We start from the raw sequence: 18,780 nt of genomic DNA, 5'->3' as shown, positions 1-18,780 counted from the left end.
TGTCCAAAATGGCAGTTTTTGTTTTAATTATTTGATTACAATTAACATTTACTGTTCTCTTATGGTCAGGTGAAATACTCATTAAAGGGTATTTAGGCCAATTTTTAAATTCGTTGGTAAGCCAACTTGGTCCTTTCAACCATAATTTTCTATTTCTTAAATATTTATCATAAGATATTCCCCTAGTTAACATATCAGCCGGATTTTGATCTGTATGAACATAGTGAAACATTATTGGTAGTTCCTTGTTTGTCTTTAACGAACAATTAAAGACGGGCCTTATTTTCGTTGTCACTTGTTCCGCAGTTTTTAAAGCTGGTCTGTGGGGAATCCACGTATATTTATAGTAATTTGAAGGATTAACTTCTATTTGTTCGATGATTCCATCTTCTAGTTGTTTGCTGAAGATTGCATCGTATTTTTTAGTTAATCCACTTTTATTTAAAAAGTTCATTGTTCGGTCTAACACCTTGAGAGCTATGAAATGGTTTGATGGAACTTTTTCGATCCTATCAGGATACCAGGGCAATTCTATATAATAATGCCCATCGATCTGTTTTATTCCTTCCCTAAATTTACTTATTTGCTTGTTGTCAAAGGAAATAGATTCTTGATCATTGGGCCTTATTCCCATAGATTCAAGACTAAAGAGATTTTCTAAGCCGTTGTCTACTTCACTGTTGGATAAAATATTCTCTAAGGGATTGAAATATGATTTAAGGGGATCCATTATTAGGTTAATTACTGTTTTATTATTTTTTTATTGGTTTTAATTGAGTGTTAAGCAAGTCATTTCTCTCGGCTGAACTGATAAAATTGAAAATGTTTCCAATAGGAGCTACCCTATCATCTATGATAAAGTTATAATCACCCCCCCCCCCTATCTTTTTTATGGAAAAGGAAAGATATCGAATTATGTCTATCCCCATGAGCATATCTATTTCAATAGTGTCGTGTTCTTTATTTAAGTAAAAGAACTCATCAAGCAGATTTACACCCTGTAATTTTAATTTATTAATTACATCTTTCATTCCGTGCATCGTGTAATTTATATTCATGCTTTCGTCTACCAATAGCGAAACAAAAAACATTCTATTCTTTAATTTTACACCAGTAGACATTTGTTTAAATTTCTTAACTTGCCGTCCTAAATAACTATGTATCTCATGCTCTGATGAGAACTCATTATAATTTGGGGATAATGCTAGAGCAGCTTCTTTTGTTATAAAAGATCTTTGGCTGCCACAATCTATTAAGCACCTAACTTGTCTTTGCTTATGACATTTTAAATTTAGGGTCATAGTAGGTAACATATTACAAGTGTCCGTATTTTTCAAGGCGTAACACAAATTTGTTTGAACAGCCTTTTGAGTAGGACACAAAGAAGTTACATGTTCTTTTTTTTTACATGTGAGACACGGAAACTTTAAGAACCCCTTTTTTCCATAGCATTCTGATTCATTGTGACCTGAACCAGCACATCTGGTGCACAAGGACAGTTCTAAGATTCTTGCTAGTTTAGCCTCATAATTAGGATAAGTTTCACACTTTCCAAAGTAGTGTCCTTCCGAGGAACATAGCTTACACACGGATTTTTTTATAGCTTGTACTTTGAAATTTTGTACCGTTGGTACTTTATCTTTTGGGTTTATTTTAAAACTACGTTTAAAGTCATAACTACTGAAATTTTTTTTATCCTTAGCAATATTTTTTACAGTTAAAGTCCGAGTTAGAGTTTTTAAAATATCCCTATAGTTATCAAATATTTGCTTTAAGTTGGGATAATTATTATTAACTTTATTAACTAATTCTTTAACAACTACTTTGGGAAGTTTAGTCATAATAATGTGACTAATTAGAATATTTCCAGAAGAACCCTCTTCCAAAAAATCAATTTCATATTGTTTTAGCTCACATAAGTAGGCCCTTATTTCTGATATATAATATTTAACATTCAAATATTCTGGACTATATTCCTCACCAGGTTTAGCTTTTAATATGTTTTTTAATGTTTCGTCGATAATATATGCTTTATCTAAAAACTCTTCTTTCAATAAATCTAAAGCAATTTTATAATTCGTATCGGTTATTGACAAATGTCTTATTTGTTTTAAGGCATAATCCTTCAAGTAACCGACCAAATAAGACAGTTTAGCTGAGTCCGACAATTTCCTTCTAGAATCAATCACATTGTTAAATTGAATTAAAAAATTGTGAAAAGCGAACTTGTCCTTTTCATTTCCCGAAAAAGTGCTGCAATTCAAAGGAGGAGGTTTTCCCTCACTTAAAGTTTCTTCAATAGACAACGTTGAAGGAGTCTTGTCATCTTTACTGGTTATATAGTCCTCGTATTTGTCTGTACTCACTAAGATAGAAACATTATATTCAGCTTGACTATCTAATTCATTATTCAAGGCTTCTTCGTCTTTAATACTATAATCAACCCTTTGTGAAAAGGTATTAATTACCTCATTCCAATAATTGATTTTGGACACTTCATCATCAATGGCTTTTAACTGTTTTTTTACACAGGGAAGTATTCAGGGTAGAATTGTCATACATGGTCTCCAGGCTATTAAAGTACATTATTACTTTTCTTTTATGTGTAGCCCGGTTTCGTTTAAAAAACAGTAATTTTTCTCGTATCATTTCAATATTCATATCCTCGGGTTTTTCTTCTCCCAGAAGGTTTTTAAGAGTTCCCTCCATGGTGACGTCTTCCTTAACAGCCATTTATTTTAGTAGGTATGAATAAGTACCGACATTTGAATACAAGTGCAATAAAATAATTTTGTTTTTAATCCACGCGGGTAGAGTTTCGTCAAAACACTTTTTTTTTCTTTTTTTTTTTTACAAGTGCAATGAAATAATTAATTTTAATATCCACGCGGGCAGAGTTTTTGTACATTTTGAGCGTCCCAAATTCACGTTTTATAAAACTCGAGTAAGTATGTTCCATAAAAGTTTTTTGAATATGTCATAGTATACCGTTAGTTTGGATCCAGAATAATAATTTCTCTCTTGTGGAGTATCCATCCTTGAGGTAACTTGAGGTAACATCACTTGGAGAAGGTTCATTCCTCGTTGGTTATCCATATTAAATGTTATGGACGCGAATACCATGATGTTAACTGTTTTGGAAATATGTTAGAAATTTTTTTTTTTATTTCTAACGCGCCTCTCTTTTCTTGGTTCCTTGTTATCCAAACAACTTGGTTAATTTTGAGAAAGAATAACAATAAAATTCTTGTATTTAAAATAACGTATATTTACAAGTAAAGGTTAAAGTTTCCAAAACAGTTGTTCTAGAGGAGTTTCTGTTTGTTGCAGAAAAAGAGAGTAATTTCTGAGAAGTGCTCGCTGTTAATCTTTTTTTTTCCTTTTTATTGTTGCAAGCAACTCCAAGTAATAATGGGTAATTTGCATAAGTGGCTTTATGCAAATTACCTTACAAAGTTTGAGTACAAATAATTCTAACAATCCCAACCATCATCAATGAACCTGAGGTCATCTCGTCAGCATCAGACAAGGCCAAACTATTTCCCAAGAACTTTGCAGCTAATTCTAACTTATATGACGAAGGCCATCAACTCCCCGTATTTCCTCCTATAACGGACAACACGCTCTGCAACATACACATATTCGTGCATGAGGTCGCCAAACTAATCAAGAACCTTGATTCCAGTAAAGCAACTGACTGATGGCATTCAAATCATTGTGCTGAAAAAGCTTCAACCAGAAATTGCCCCCATACTTACAAAACTCTAAGCGTTGCCTTAAAGAAATGTGCTTCCCAACACTCTGGAAAATTTCATCAGTATGCCCTGTATTTAAGAATTCAGGTGATAAGTCATCTCCCACTCAGTACAGACCAATAAGTCTCCTGTGTGTCATGAGTAAGCTGCTGGAATCCATATTAAATAGAGAAGTAGTCAACTACCTCAGCAGAAATAACCTTCTTAGTGACATGCAATATGGTTTCCGTTCTGCCAGATCTACAGCAGATGTGCTAACAGTTATATCTCATAGGATTAGCGAATCTCTTGACAAACGCTTCCTCTCTAGGGCAATTGCCCTTGACATATCAAAGGCCTTCGATAAGGTATAGCATAAGGGCCTACTTCACAAGATTTCCAGCTACGGTATAACTGGAAATATTTTCTCAATCATTAAATCATTTCTCTCTGATAGGCTCATAAGAGTAGTGGTTGATGGGCAGAAATCAGAGGCCCTCAATATTAATGCTGGAGTCCTGGGCCCAACTCTCTTCCTGATATACACCAATGATCTCCCAAAACACATACTTAAATCATTCGTTGACATCTATGTTGAGGACACCACCATCTATGGCAACACATCAAAGGCCGTAAATGACAAAGTTCTGATTCTCTCTCCTGATCTTGAGCGCGTGGTACAGTGGGGGAGGAGGTAGCTGGTTACTTTTAATGCATCTAAAACCAAGCTCCTATCTTTACATCATCAACGCTCTTATCCCCAGCTGGCATCAACTGAAATGGGTGGCTCTCGTCAAGGGGAAGCTCCATGATTTGATAAGCTTCTGGGCTTGACCTTTACTCCTGACCTGAAATGGAACATGTACATAAGGTCAGTTGCCAAGGTCGCTGGAAAAAATGGTAGGATCCTTCTACCGCTCCAGAAGATATCTCACCCCTGATGCAATTCTCTATCTATATAAAAGCCAAGTACATCCAAGGATGGAGTACTGCTGCCACATCTGGGCAGAAGCTGCTAAAAAACAGCCTATCCTGCCTTGACAGAGTACAAAATAGGCTTCGTGGCCTAGTGGGTGATGCCCTTTTCTCTTCCCTGCAACCTCTCTCCCACTCCTTATCTTATCAAAATGTAGATTCCATGAACAAAGCTTCTTTCTTAGAGCTGCACGCCTGTGGAACTGTTCCGGTCACCCATTTCCCACTTGACTACAACCTGGATGTTTTCAACAAATTCCTGATGAACCACCCCCTTAAGTAAGACACTATCAAATCTCCAATACTAACGTACTGTACATGCAATAACCCTTATCCACGAGTGGCTTTCGGGCCTTAATAAGTGGGGACTTCTCGTGAAAAAAAAAAAAAAAATATTGCAATATATTCAATTTTAAAGCCCTAGATTTTGATATCAATTATTTGTACATATAATGCATCACAATTCAGCTTTGAATTCTAACTTCTTTGTTGTAATGAATACGTGGCATTTTTAAGGAATTGCAGCATGTTTATGTGCATTTACTGCAGATTATTTGGAAACCATTAATTACTGGAAATCAATAGCATGTTCTGATTCCTAGCACAAAAATACATTTAATACATAGCAAATTTCATTGCTTAATCTTGTGTTTTAACAAAGATATGACATTTTTACTGAAAAAGTAGTGTAAAAAAATGTGACGAAACGCATATGGTCTTAAAGAGGGAAAATATCCAAACATGTGAGGCACAAAAATAGTCATAACTTCCTTAATTTTAATCGGATTTTAAAAAATTTAAAGATTCTTTCTTAGCTCATCAAGCTCTTTCTATGTATACCAATATTGAAATATTTTAAGCAATTTCAATTTTTTCATGTGTATTCTACTTTAAATTGTGTTATTACACGTTAGGAAAATGTCAGTCATTTTTACCCATTGAAAGCAATTTAGTATACAATAAATGACAATAACTTTTCAATTTACCGAGAAGATAAAGATTCTCCCATGAAGACTTCATTCAGTGCCAAAACTGGCAAAACTCGTGTTGAATCCTTGCAGGGCATGCTGCTGCCTTTGTGGAAGAGCTCATGCTCTTGTACATGCTCTGTAAATCGATGCTCTGGATATTGTAGCTGCTGATCATGCAATTCAATTGGATCGTCATTCTCATATTTGCCAGACATTGTGATCCGAATCCTTTGACGCCATTTCCACCTACAACAATTTAATTGAAATTCTCTGATAAAATAATCATGTTTAGATTGTTCGGATGAAACATTACAACATCAGCACAAAAAAGACTCGATTGTCTAATTGTTACAGACGTGTTGAATAGCAGTTACATGCACTAGTATGAATTTTGACAGAAGGGAGTAAGTACAGGTTACTATGACATTTGGACGAAGTAAACAACCTTTTAAAGCGTGTTATGAACTGATGTAAGGTGGGATGAAAGGGTGCCAGAAACAAAGCAATATAAAAAGATGTCTGGCCATGAAGTGATGATAAAGATAATTAGGTTTAGAAGGAGTCATCAGTGAATGCTTGAGCCCGACAGATCCTAAATAAAAAAAAATTTGATAATTATCTAAGATAAAGAGTTTTGGATGGAAGTTTGAAAAAAAAAAAAAAAAAAAAAAAAAAAAAAAAACTGGCTTATAATGCAGAATTAAGAAAAACTTGGACAGCATCAAAATATTTGTTTGTCCATTAGTTCTGTTCATCCATCTAATTAACCATAGAATTTTTTATCTTTACCAAATCTTTACTGAATTGTTAAATCTTTAAAAGCTATAAAAAAAATTTTTGTAATTACTCATTTCTGTTATATCACAATGAGAGGAAAGAATAAAAAAAAAAAATTTTAAATGAAAGGAAGTAAAAAAAAAAAAAAAAAAAAAAAAAAAAAAATGTAAAAGAAGTTCATAATTAAGAGGAACACATTTAATTCGATTTTGAGAGTAATAATAGAAATACAAAAGACGTAATGGATGTGCAAAAGCACTAAAAGGACTCTTCAGTAACGTACATAATCACATGACAAGAAAACATTATCCTCCCTCCACTAAGGCAGGGATAATATCTGAAAGGATAGTCTCATAACACTACTACAACCCTCTCCTCCCCAAAGAAATGGAGCAAATACTGTCCAGGAGGATAATATGACAAACTAATAGTATATTATACTACTCCACCACTGAATTGAGCACTGAAAGTTTGTACAATAGTCTAAAATTGAATTGTAACCTGAATTAAGCATTAAAAGAAACATACTGCACAACCATCCTACCACTATTTCAGACTATTATACAATAATAAAATACTGTGAAATAGTATAGTTTCAGTTTTATATAGACATGTATAAAATCTGTTTTACAAAAACACACACAACAAAAAATGGTAGATATATAACACTATTCATATTTTTAGTTAGAAACCGAACATGTGTGCATGTCTGCTTGAAACTTAAGATTGGATCATCTGAGAGAAAAGAGAAAAAAAAATTTTTTTTTCGTTTAACGGCATATCAACCCTTTGTGAGTTATTTAATGCCGAATCCAGTTATTTTGGGAATAGTAAGAAAAGAGAAAAGTAAATATATATAATATTTTTTTAAATAAACTTTCTATTAAAAATAATATACTGAAAAACGAAATAACCATTTTTGCGTTTAAAAAAAAATATTTATAAACAGTACCACCATAACAATTCATTTTCACAGACATCTTTTCTAACAACATACTTTGAACTGTGCTCATCCTAAGTTCTGTCTCCTTTAGGATATTCTGATCATTTCGTTGTCTCAATAAAGATAAAAACAAAAGTATAAAACTCCAAGTATCACTCTCCATTGAATAATGTATTGATACTTGATGACTGACTGGGACAGTTTCCAAAGTCGCTGGAAAAATGAATTCTACCAATCCAGAAGGTATCACCCGCAACGCAATCCTCTACCTGTATGAGAGCCAAATATGTCCTAAAATAGAATACTGTTGCCACAACTGGACAGGAGCTGCTCGGAGCACTCTATCCTGCCTTGAAAAATTTCAAAGTCGGCTTCAAAACGGTGATGACTTTTATTCTTCCTTGCATCCTCTTTCCCACAGAAGAGATGTTGCAAGCCTGTCTCTGCTCTAGTGTTATTTTCATAACAAATGCTCACCTGAGCTTCAATATATGGTCTCCTCCATTGCCAAACTTTCACACAAAAACACTCAACTAGCTACAACCACTATGAATAATTTCCCCCACTATCTGTGCTTAAATCTAATTGCAAATTCCATGGCCAAAGTTTCTTTCCCAGAACTGCTTGCCTGTGGAACTGTTCCACTGGCCTGCTTTCCAGCTGACTACAATATGTTTTTTTAAGTCCAATGTAAACAAATTCTTGTTGAGCCATCCCCTTAAATAATCAAAGTCTATTCAATTTCCACTACTAATAACTACTACAGCGAGGTCTCGGTGATCACCGTACACTCATTAATCTTACAATAAAATGTTAGCTACTTATATTTTCTCTACTGCTTTCACACAACCCAGGACTGTACTCAATCAACCATGTCTTTGACAGTATAGATACAACATTCTCCATAGATACTAGCACCCAAGTACATATATTTGGTGACTAATGTCCACCACAGTAATTGGCTTGTTTCTCTAGTTACAAATGTAGCTGGTAGCATCACATATAGCTTTTCTATATCTCATTCCCTGTTACAGACAGTCCCAACCCGTCTCCTAGATCAACAGTATCAGCAAGCCTCATTTCTAGTTCTATTTATGACCAACGTTTCTGATGATTGTATAACAAATGCTCATAGCCTACTCAAGAATGCTGATCATGTGATACTGGTAGAAATTACACTAAACTTTTGAGCCCAAGTTGAAGAGTCATTACTCAAAACAAGGTACTTCAAAACTGGGAAGCCATCAGAGATGTTCCATAGAGTAATACCTTTTCTCTTCTTGCCGAACAGTGTGTAAACAAGTGTGTAAACCGAAGGCTACTGAATGGTCAAAGTAGCAATTAGAGAACAAGTTCTCAAGTTTTACAGTAAACTCCACTTTCCCCAATGGCTCACTTCTACTTGTGCAGCTGCTATTGCTCTTACGCAGCATGCATTCCGCAGACCTATTCAACATAGATCTAGTAAAAATAGGCAAAAGTATACACAAGCTAGAAATAATTGTAAGAGCAAAATGGCTACAGCCAAGAGAAAGCATTCACCAGGACACACATTGAGTCACAGAAATTAGGAACTTGTGGTTTCTGGAAAATTTGTAATAGTGTAGTAAATAATGAGCAATCAATAATTGCCCCACTATTAAACAACTTTATTGACAACTGATAAGGCTTGCCTAACGGTTTGCCTCCAACTCCACTTTAGACCAAATAAACCACTCCCTCACAAATTTCCCTATGCAGACAGAAGTCACACACAAGGATCTGAAAATCACCCTTCGTGATGTCATAAAACACCTGGAAACCTCAAAGGCATATGAGCCCAATCTAATCTTTGCTTTATTATAAAGAAAATGGTCGGTTGAGGTTGTGCCGATTTTCTCCAAACTCTTCAACAAATGTCTTACCAAATCTTTCTTTCCTGACTGCTGGAAATTTCTTCTGTTGCAGCCGTTTTCAAGAATTTTTCTCTCGCTCTTAGTGTTCAAAAATAGAAACCAAACTCCAACCTCTGTCCCATTGCCAAAATATTGCATCTCTGTGTTTTATATTTTATATTAGAAATGCCAGAAAATTTTCTACTCAAATAGTTTTCACTGACTAGTAGACTTTGCAATTCCCTCCTGTGTCCCTGACTGTACTGATATGCAGAAGTTCAAGTGTAATGTGAACATACATCTTGTTGTTCAACTCCCTACATAATATCTCTGCAAATTTTGTCCCAAATAGTAGCTCTTTATGTCAAAAGTGGCACTGTGCCTAATTTGGGATGAAATAACAAAAACAATCTTTAAAGAGTCATCACAGAACATAAAAATTTACATGAGATTATAATGGCTTAGACTTGAAATTTGTAATATTTTTTTTTTTTTTTGAATGTGTATTTTTAATAATATTAACACACACACACACACACACACACACACACACACACACACACACACACACACACACACACACACACATATTTTTCATTTAAATGCTTTGTACTCAAAGATTAAATTTTAACTTTATAAACTTTATAGAAAAAGTTTATGAAAAGAAAAACATTTATTTTTTCTAACTTTCAACCAGTATTAAAACTTACCTGAAATCTCCTGAAAGAATTTTATTAAAAGTTTCTCGAATTGATGGAAGATCTTGAGTTTTCTTTTTTGGCAAACATAAGTGACCTTCTGACCTAAAGTAAATGAGAAAAAATATTTTTCCAGTGATTAGTTTCTGTAATGACAAAAAGTGTAAAAAAAAAAAAAAAAAAAAAACTCATTGTATAATAAAAGATACAAACAAAAATGGAGAATAACTGTAAGAAATTAACTTCCAAATTAACCTATTTCTACCTAGGTCTTTATTTATGCTTCTTTCTTTCAAATCCATATTTATCACTTCCTCCCATATTTATTTTCGTTGACCTTCAGAACTAAGCCTAATTTTAAGGCTCACATTACAAATCCATACCTATTATTACACTCTGACAATGATAATGACCTGTTGGTTAGTAATGGTCGAATTGCCTTGAACTTACTCCATCCACTCTGAAGTCTTGTAATCACACAAACAGCAAAGCTCTGTGAGTAAATGGCATCACCAAAGTAACAAATACGCTTTGTACACATCAGAATTCTTATTCATCTCGATTGTCTTACACGTAATGTACACAAATTGGTTATCCTCTCTCAAGTTAGGAGTAATTCAACTGCACTTCTTACCTACTCAATGCCTACAAGTACCATAAAAAATTGAATTGCACCTTTTTCACAAACTAAACAGAAAAACTTTCCTTTTTCTAAGAATTCTCAAGCACTCCAACCACTGATCATCAATTTGATCTTGGCAACATTCACTTCACCAACCTTTACTTTCCATAACTTTAACTTAATACGCAAATCTTCCATCCTTTCATAGGCAAGTACTAATACATCAACATACAGCATCTCTTTTGGATAATCCCCATGAAATTGTAACGGAAAATGTAATAAATAGCCACCATTAAAGTATACAATCATTCCTTTCACAATAATTTTTATGGAGAGCTCTTAACTTGAATTATTTATTATTGTAATTTCTTATCTTTTTGCACTTGTCTTTTTGCTATTGTTGACATAGAATATCGTCTTTATTGTCATTTCTTTCTTCAGTCATGAAGATCAAGGAAGTGGATCCTCGTAAGCTCTATTGAATTCTGTCAAGACAGAAATGTCTGTTGAAATTGTGAGCAATATTTTCAAATTGTCAAAGGAGTATATCACCAAATTCTTCAAAAATATTGCAGGAATTATCAGAAGCAGTAATATATGGATAACTTTATTTGTTATCTCAATAATGTCTACATTCTATGAATGGAATATATGAGTCAATAAAAGAACTTCAATGTATTTAAAGTATCTAATAATTTGCAGGGAAGAAAAAGGGCATTAGTGTGTTGCTCCTTAAATTAAGAAAAATTACAAGTTTAATACCCTAACCTGAACAAGTAATCCTTTTTCATGATCTTAAAGAAAAAAAGAGAGAAAATAAGCTTAATGTAATTGTTACAGGCATGATACTAGATTTCTGGATATATAAAGTAATTAGACATCTTGCAGCAATAGACTGGCAAGAAATGAGAAATAATTATTTTAATTATAGCAAGGGAAAATTTGGGCATTATTCCCTCAGTATTATTCTTGCCTTTCTGGATCTTGTAATATGCTATGCTCTCCCTGAATTGCAACCAAGTCCTGAAGGATTGGATTTTAATGATAGGTGGTTAATAAATATTCAACAAAAATGCATATCATGCAAGGATATTAGAGTAAAAAAGTTTTATAAGAAATTGGCACTTTTACTGAAACCAAAGTAATTCTTTTATTTTTCCAAAACTGAAACCATTCACTGAATATCATTACAACCAAATAGACATACCCAAGCAAAAATGATGGAAAAAGCTTTCCAGATTTTGATATAAAATTAACAATATTTCTATTACTAGCAAGAATAAAGATTGAAGAAAAATGTCCTATCAACAGTAATGATTTTTTTACTAGAATAAGAAGTAATGTATTTGTTTATATTTTAGCATTAAATAGTTTCAAATCGAAAGAAAGAAAATGAAAATGTCAATTTTCATTTGAGAATCATCTCGGTTTCTGCTCAATCTCATAATGGTACACCAAACACTAGTCTCGTCCTTTTAGAAAGAATCCAAAGATTAATAAATCCAACAATGTCTACCAAGCTTCAACTATTGCCCCATCACCACAATGTTGCATCCCTGTGTTTGTTTTAGAAGAATTTAAATAGAATGTGCTCCAATTAACTTATTACCCAGGTGCTTCTTCCCACCGCATAAATACCCCCCTCCAATCCAACAATTAACAAAATCCCAGCCTTTCACTGTAAAGAAAGGAGATCCCCAAATGATAGAAGGCTTTCTACTCTAATAGTTTCTTTCTTCCAACTTCTAACTTTTGGAATTTCCTCCCTGCTCTCTTATTCCAACATGCAGAAATTTAAATGTGAACAAACATTTCACTACACAATTCCCCATTTAGGATGCTCCTATAAATATAGCTTCTACTTCACAGTAGCCCCTTACATCTCAGTGACAATGATCATTTAAAAAAGAAAAAAATGCAAGACAGTAAACAAGATCACTTCTGCAGTTCAGGGATGAATTTAGGACACAGGACACCAAATTTATTTCTGGGTAAAACTGAGTGTTCTTATATAGTACTCTAAATAAATATTATAATCTGAATATGAGCAAATTATAGTATCCGTTCTGATATTACACTTCATTATTTTCGTCTTTGGTCAGTAAAGGAGAAATCCTTCCAGACTCAGGCATTGTATTTATCCCAATCCAGAGTGCTCCTTTTTTATGAAGTTTGATTTTCCTCATTAACTTTTTCCTATTGGGGAGACAAGCAAATAAGAATATTTGAGGAAAATTTTCCTCAATTTTATTTATTTAATTATCTATCATGAAGATAATCAGTAAAGGATTTTATTTTTCCAGACAAAATATTCGTTAGATGGTTACAATTTCAAAGGAATGGCAAAGATTCTCACCTGGCAGGATCTGTGTTTATACCAATGAGCGGTTTGTGTCGATCTTTAATTTTACTGGCAGCTAATAAAAAGGTACCATCACCACCAGCCGATATGACCACATCTGCCCAGTTAATCAGATCCAAATCAAAGTCAAAGCGTTGAACAATTTTATAGTCAATACCAAGTTCTCTGGAGAAGAAAAGAAACATAACTGACACAGAAATCCATAATAAAAACATTTTTCTTTTCAAAGTTTGTAGAATCAATTCTATAAACATAAAATCATGAAATGTTTAACAAAATTATTGGCTAAGACATTTTCTAAACTGAATTGTTTTTTTATTAGATGTTTTTGATAAATGTAAAAAAGAAATAGTTTGAACCAATCTCTACAGTCATTTAATATTAAATTGTATTTATCTCCACCTTGAACAAATCAGATCAAATTGGAATTAAATGGCCTTTGCTCAAAACTCAAAATGTCATTACTAAATCAGAGAAACAATAGCTGAAATGTAATTTATAATCAGATCATATTATGCTCTTAATGATATATAATATGTTAACTTAATACTAAATAATGATATTTATTAATATATTAAGTTACTTTTAATGTTGCTTCAAGTTGCTTTCATTCTCAAATACTGGAGTCATTTTATCTGTATAATGTATAATAATGCTCAAGTTAAATTTGTGAGTTGTCTAGACGTAGAGAGGGCGAGGAAACATGGTGGAAAGAAAGTGTTCAGCTTGTCATCCCCGACAACCCTGTGAGATTTATTATGCGATGTAGTAAACATGTCTAAATGCACATCAAAGGAAATGAGATTATCATTAAAATCTTATAAAGTAAATCATAAAACGTGTGGAAAGTTTTGTTGTTTTGTTTTTTTTTTTTGGGGGGGGGGGTACATTGAAGAATTCCAAAAGCATTTTTTTTTTAAATATGTCACAATGTTTTGAAAAGTCTATACTTGTAATACATTTAGTTTGACATTTTCATTTCTCAGCCATTTTGATCCCCCCTCATCAAAGAATTCATAACAAAAACAGGATTGTAATTTTTCACAAGAATTATGCTCTTACACTAAAACTGCCTCGAAAACTGGAAATGGACGGTATTTTTATGGGCCAATAACTTTATCATCTAACAAATCCTCATAATTTCTTTGATATTCATTAAATATCTTTAAAATTATTTGTACTTTCAAATGGTAAATTACTGACATGAAACAAAACACCTTTCTATGAGTTTTCATATCTCATTATAGCCAGTTCAAATTTTGTTGAGAACAAAATGAATTATTACTTATATTAGCAAAACTACCCAATATTGGCTGAGAGCATAAAGTTTCGAGTTAAAAAAAAAGTGTGCACAAAATCTTTATTTTAAATACTCGCCTATCTATCTTTCAACTGGTCCAATATACTAGAAAGAATAAAAAAGAAAAAGTTGACAGTTTGACCTATTTACAATGCTGTTTTTGAAACAACTACCATGAAAATATATTTTAACCGCCTCCCTTTACCCAACTTATTTAGCCTCTCTGATGATCCAAAAGCAATGAATATTACAGATTTTTTTTACTTTTTCATCACACTGAATCTGAATTCTCTAATGTCAACTTTGTAAGAGTGTCTTATGTAGTTTCTAACTTTTATCCAGACACAAAGCATTCTTATATAATAATTTTTTTTTTCATTACAGTTGAAAGTGATATTAAAAATAAAATTTTCATAAGCAAATTTTAATTCAGTGTAAGCTTCAAGTTAAATCCGTAAAATTAAATACAAAATAAAGTAGAACACGTCTTTGTAATGCTGTTCGTTTGAATTATAGCATTCAACATTTACATTATCTCTATATTAACAAAAAGGAGTTGATTTTTCCCGTATCCCTTTCGACATAGTAAATCAATCAGGCAATTCCTATGCAAATCTTTCACACACCATTTTTAGCAAATATTGCAGCATGTTTTTAATGCAAGAATATGCACATTTCATTACCGTTTAATAAATATTACAATTTATGCTCTTTGACTCACTCCCTCAAATACCTAATTCCATATATATTTCACCCTCATTAAATAAAGTCCTCCTACAAACCCAAAATCACCAGGTATTTTTTTTTTCATAGCTATACATAGTCACATCCACTGAAAGATTATTCACCTTCTTTAATGCAGCCATTTACTACATATTAAGTTAGACTAAAACCTTAAATTAACAAACGCTCCTCTTTCATTCTTAGTTTAACAGAATGATGGAATAGACAACAATAAGCAGTTCGACATACACATTAACATTAGAACTAGTCAATCTCCAGAAAAGGAGTTTGTATTTACATAGATGAAAAATAAAAAAAAAATAAAAATAAAAGAATTTGAAGTGCTGATTTCAAATATGTTTAACCAAACAAAATTCTTACATATTGTACTGTAGCTTTTCCTACTTTTAATTTAATTTTTTCCAATATAAAAATAATTTATATAAATCATTTACCTGACTGATCGAAAATGCAGATACAAACTTATTGATGCAACATATGTACACACAAAGGTTGCGGAGTCGGATGGTAAATTGCTAGCATGCCAACCGACTCATTTGATATTTTCAACTCCGACTGACTCCCAACTCCTTAACCCCTTTGTGGAAATCTATTCTGCAGATTCATATACCAGCCTCCCACACCTATTCAGTAAGCATTTTATAAATATTTTTCATGTATACTATTTTTTTTTTCATGTTGCACAACTCTAAAACAGAATCCCCCGAACTTCTGAAACGCTTTTAGAAACCCATTCTTAGCCTGGCATATTCTGTACTTTCACCTAACAATTTAATAAAAAAAAAATTATAATTATATTGTACTAACGTTATTTAGAAACCTATTTTTAACATGGGGAGGGAGGATGTTTTGTAAGTATTCTGTACGTTCGCCTAATAATCTATTATATAAATCTCACTTGTCTGTTTTACATGTATATATGTATGTATATCTCACAAAAACTTTCCACAGGGGCGACAGATCCTGACGAGATCGGTATCATTTTGAAGCTCAATGCCTTAGATGACAAATATTGAAAAATTGGCCAAAAACATTAATTCTTTCACCCTAAATTAGCCAGTATTGTACAAGGAGGGGTTGATTTTTTGCGAGCTATTTTTGAAGTCATCGTATCGGTTGGATTGACTTTGCCTAATTTTAACGTGCCAAACATCGTCATGGTAAGACATCAGATTTTCTTTCACTTTCTTTTCCATCTTCGCGTCCCGGGTTCGAGCCTGCCTACTATCATTTTTTTTTTTTTAACACCTCTCTTCACTCTGGCTGCCTACTGTTGTTTTGATTCCCTCCCCACAATACTACAATTTTTTTTTAACACCTCTCTCGATATGGGCTGTTTGATTCACTTGGGGTTCCTTACTACACCACCTACACACACCCGGGCATTTCGTTAGAAATTATATTGGGTTAATTTTAATTCAAACAGCTTCACTCGACACCACTTGATTTATTTAAGTAAAAAACACTTTTAAATGAGTTAAAACACACAAACCCCTTATCCAGGTAAGTAAAAGAATAACTTATCTTGCCTATGATAACATTTATTGGGTTTGTTTTACAATCCACAGAGGTATGAAAAAGTAGTTAAAGAACAAATAATAAATGTTATCAAAGGCAAGTTACTCTTCTACCTACTGCAATAAATTCTTGGTGTCAGAAATGTTTATTCTGTGAAAAAAACAAGTAGTGTCGAGCATTACATGAGAAGAAAAAATGGCTGTGATATCTTGAAATCCTTGAAGTCTTGACAATGACTTAGACATAAAAGATCATACAAAATAGTAGTAGAAACCCACCTAATAATTTTCACAACTTGAAGCCATTAAAATGAAATTTAATTATCCTAATTAGTTTAATGTACTTGAAAACAATTGAACAAAATTTCATTTTATAAGCTAGAAGCTATATTTCATATAAATTATGTTAATTTCTTTGAATCATGTGTGGGCCATCTTGGATTTCCTGGTTGCCATCTTGGATTTTTACAATGTAATGATGATAAATGATTATGTCCATCAGAATAATATTTCGCATATTTCCCATTTTTTTAGCTGTTTTTATGAGGTTTCTACTCAAAGCTGTTAAAATGAAATTTAATTATGTTAATTAGTTGGAATGTACTTGAAAATTTTTAATTTCGATATGCCACAAGTCATAGTTTAATAATTTCTTTGAATCGTGTCGTGATTTCACGGTCACCATCTTTATTTCCTGGTCTCCATCTTAAATTTTTCATGATGTTATAATGACAAATGATAATGTCCATCAGAATAATACTTCCTATGATGATAAACCCTTACTTACCATTTTTCTTAACTGTTTTTATGATGTTTCTACTTAAAGCTGTTAAAATGAAATCGAAATATACTAATTAGTCGGTAAGTTACCAAGTGAGATGGTTGTAAATACAGCCAACTGAACCTCCATGGTATTATATGTTCAAAATTTCATCATATCTTAAAAAGATCTGAAGAAACATTTTAAAGATGGGTTAGTCTGTAAATTGTATCCTCAGTCACAAGCTAAATTGTGTAAATTTCCTCAGTCACAAGCTTACATGCATTTGAATAGACAACATGTCCAGTGAACATTTTTTGACAGTTTGAATAGTCATAACTCCAGTTCTAATGAGCCGGTTTTAAAAAACTAAAAATAATATTTCTTTGTTTTTTCATATCTTTTCAATAATGATGATTTCAGTTTATTCAAAAGAAAAAAATGGTGTGGCATTGCTATTTCCACTGAGGAGGCTGTTCTATAAAATCCATAATTTAGTATGATTAAGTAGAGTTTATGTCAAACTGGCCCTTTTATGCTGCAAAAATGGGTAAAAACAGTCAATTTTTTGAACAATTTAACTTGTTGGTTCTTGTTATAAATTTGACAACCCTGTAACAGTAACAAGAGTCCAAATATGGAACATACTTTACAATGTCAAAATATGTAAATAGTAATACACACGGATGAAAAAACGCTTTGGATAATCACAGATTTCAAGGTAGTTCTACTAAAATAGCCATATTTTTTAAACCAAAGCACTTCAAGTCTTCAAATTACTACTGTTTTGTTCGGAAATGAATATACTTTCAAATGAATTAATAAATATGAATGTACATTATATATTTTAAGAGTTTTACGCAAATAAAGTGATAAAAATGTGAACGTCATAAAATGGCGTTTTCGGTAAGGTTTTGTAATGACCCCCCCCCCCTGTTTTCTAAAGGTCCGTACCGTGATTGTATGAAGAATTTCGTCATGAAATTTGGGAACCAGTCAGTAGAGGTGTTAATCTTAATACTGTCAAGTGTCCGAAATATTTTTGACCATTTCTTTTTTTGTTGTGTTAAAAATAAGACTTTAATATGACGAGTATCGAACATTTTGAAAAAAAAATTCTTCGGACACCCAGTAGTAAGTAAATCAATCTTTTTACTATTTTTATCAATTAAAAGTATTATTTTATGTTGAGTAGGACCGCGGTAATTGATAATTTAAAAGGACCTACCCGAAAAAAAAATTGTTTCTATTTCTCGAATTTGGTCAAATGAAGTTAGTATTACTAGAAGCAGCAGCAGCTCCAGCCTGTAGAATCAGCAATAGCACAGTGTAAACAACACGCGTTCTTTAATTTTTATTCCAGAACGAATTAAGAAAAACATGAAAATATGAATATAAATGTTATGTTTAATTAGAGCTATTTTGTTATCAGAATAACATTAGTTTAGAACTATTCGGTTTTCAGAATGTATAATAACAACAATCCCAACCAATTCGGCATTA

At 32.6% G+C, this 18,780-nt stretch overlaps 1 protein-coding gene across 3 annotated transcripts in view; it reads right to left on the bottom strand.

The window, feature by feature from the left end:
• LOC145256431 (NAD kinase 2, mitochondrial-like) overlaps positions 1-18,780 on the bottom strand; it is a 198,186-nt gene that overhangs the window by 88,851 nt on the left and 90,555 nt on the right. For 2 of the 3 annotated variants that reach the window (XM_080115338.1, XM_080115328.1), the window contains exons 3-5: positions 12,951-13,121; positions 9,985-10,077; positions 5,696-5,926 (exon numbers count right to left, since the gene is read on the bottom strand). In XM_080115338.1, coding sequence (XP_079971464.1) covers positions 5,696-5,926; positions 9,985-10,077; positions 12,951-13,121 — 495 coding nt within the window. The remainder of the gene's footprint in view (positions 1-5,695; positions 5,927-9,984; positions 10,078-12,950; positions 13,122-18,780) is intronic. The other variant, XM_080115346.1, reaches the window with a different exon arrangement.

Source organism: Euprymna scolopes, chromosome 3, assembly GCF_053919585.1.
Source record: "Euprymna scolopes isolate OS-2025 chromosome 3, ASM5391958v1, whole genome shotgun sequence".
Lineage (NCBI taxonomy): Eukaryota > Metazoa > Mollusca > Cephalopoda > Sepiida > Sepiolidae > Euprymna > Euprymna scolopes.
This window is presented reverse-complemented; position numbering and strand designations above follow the sequence as displayed.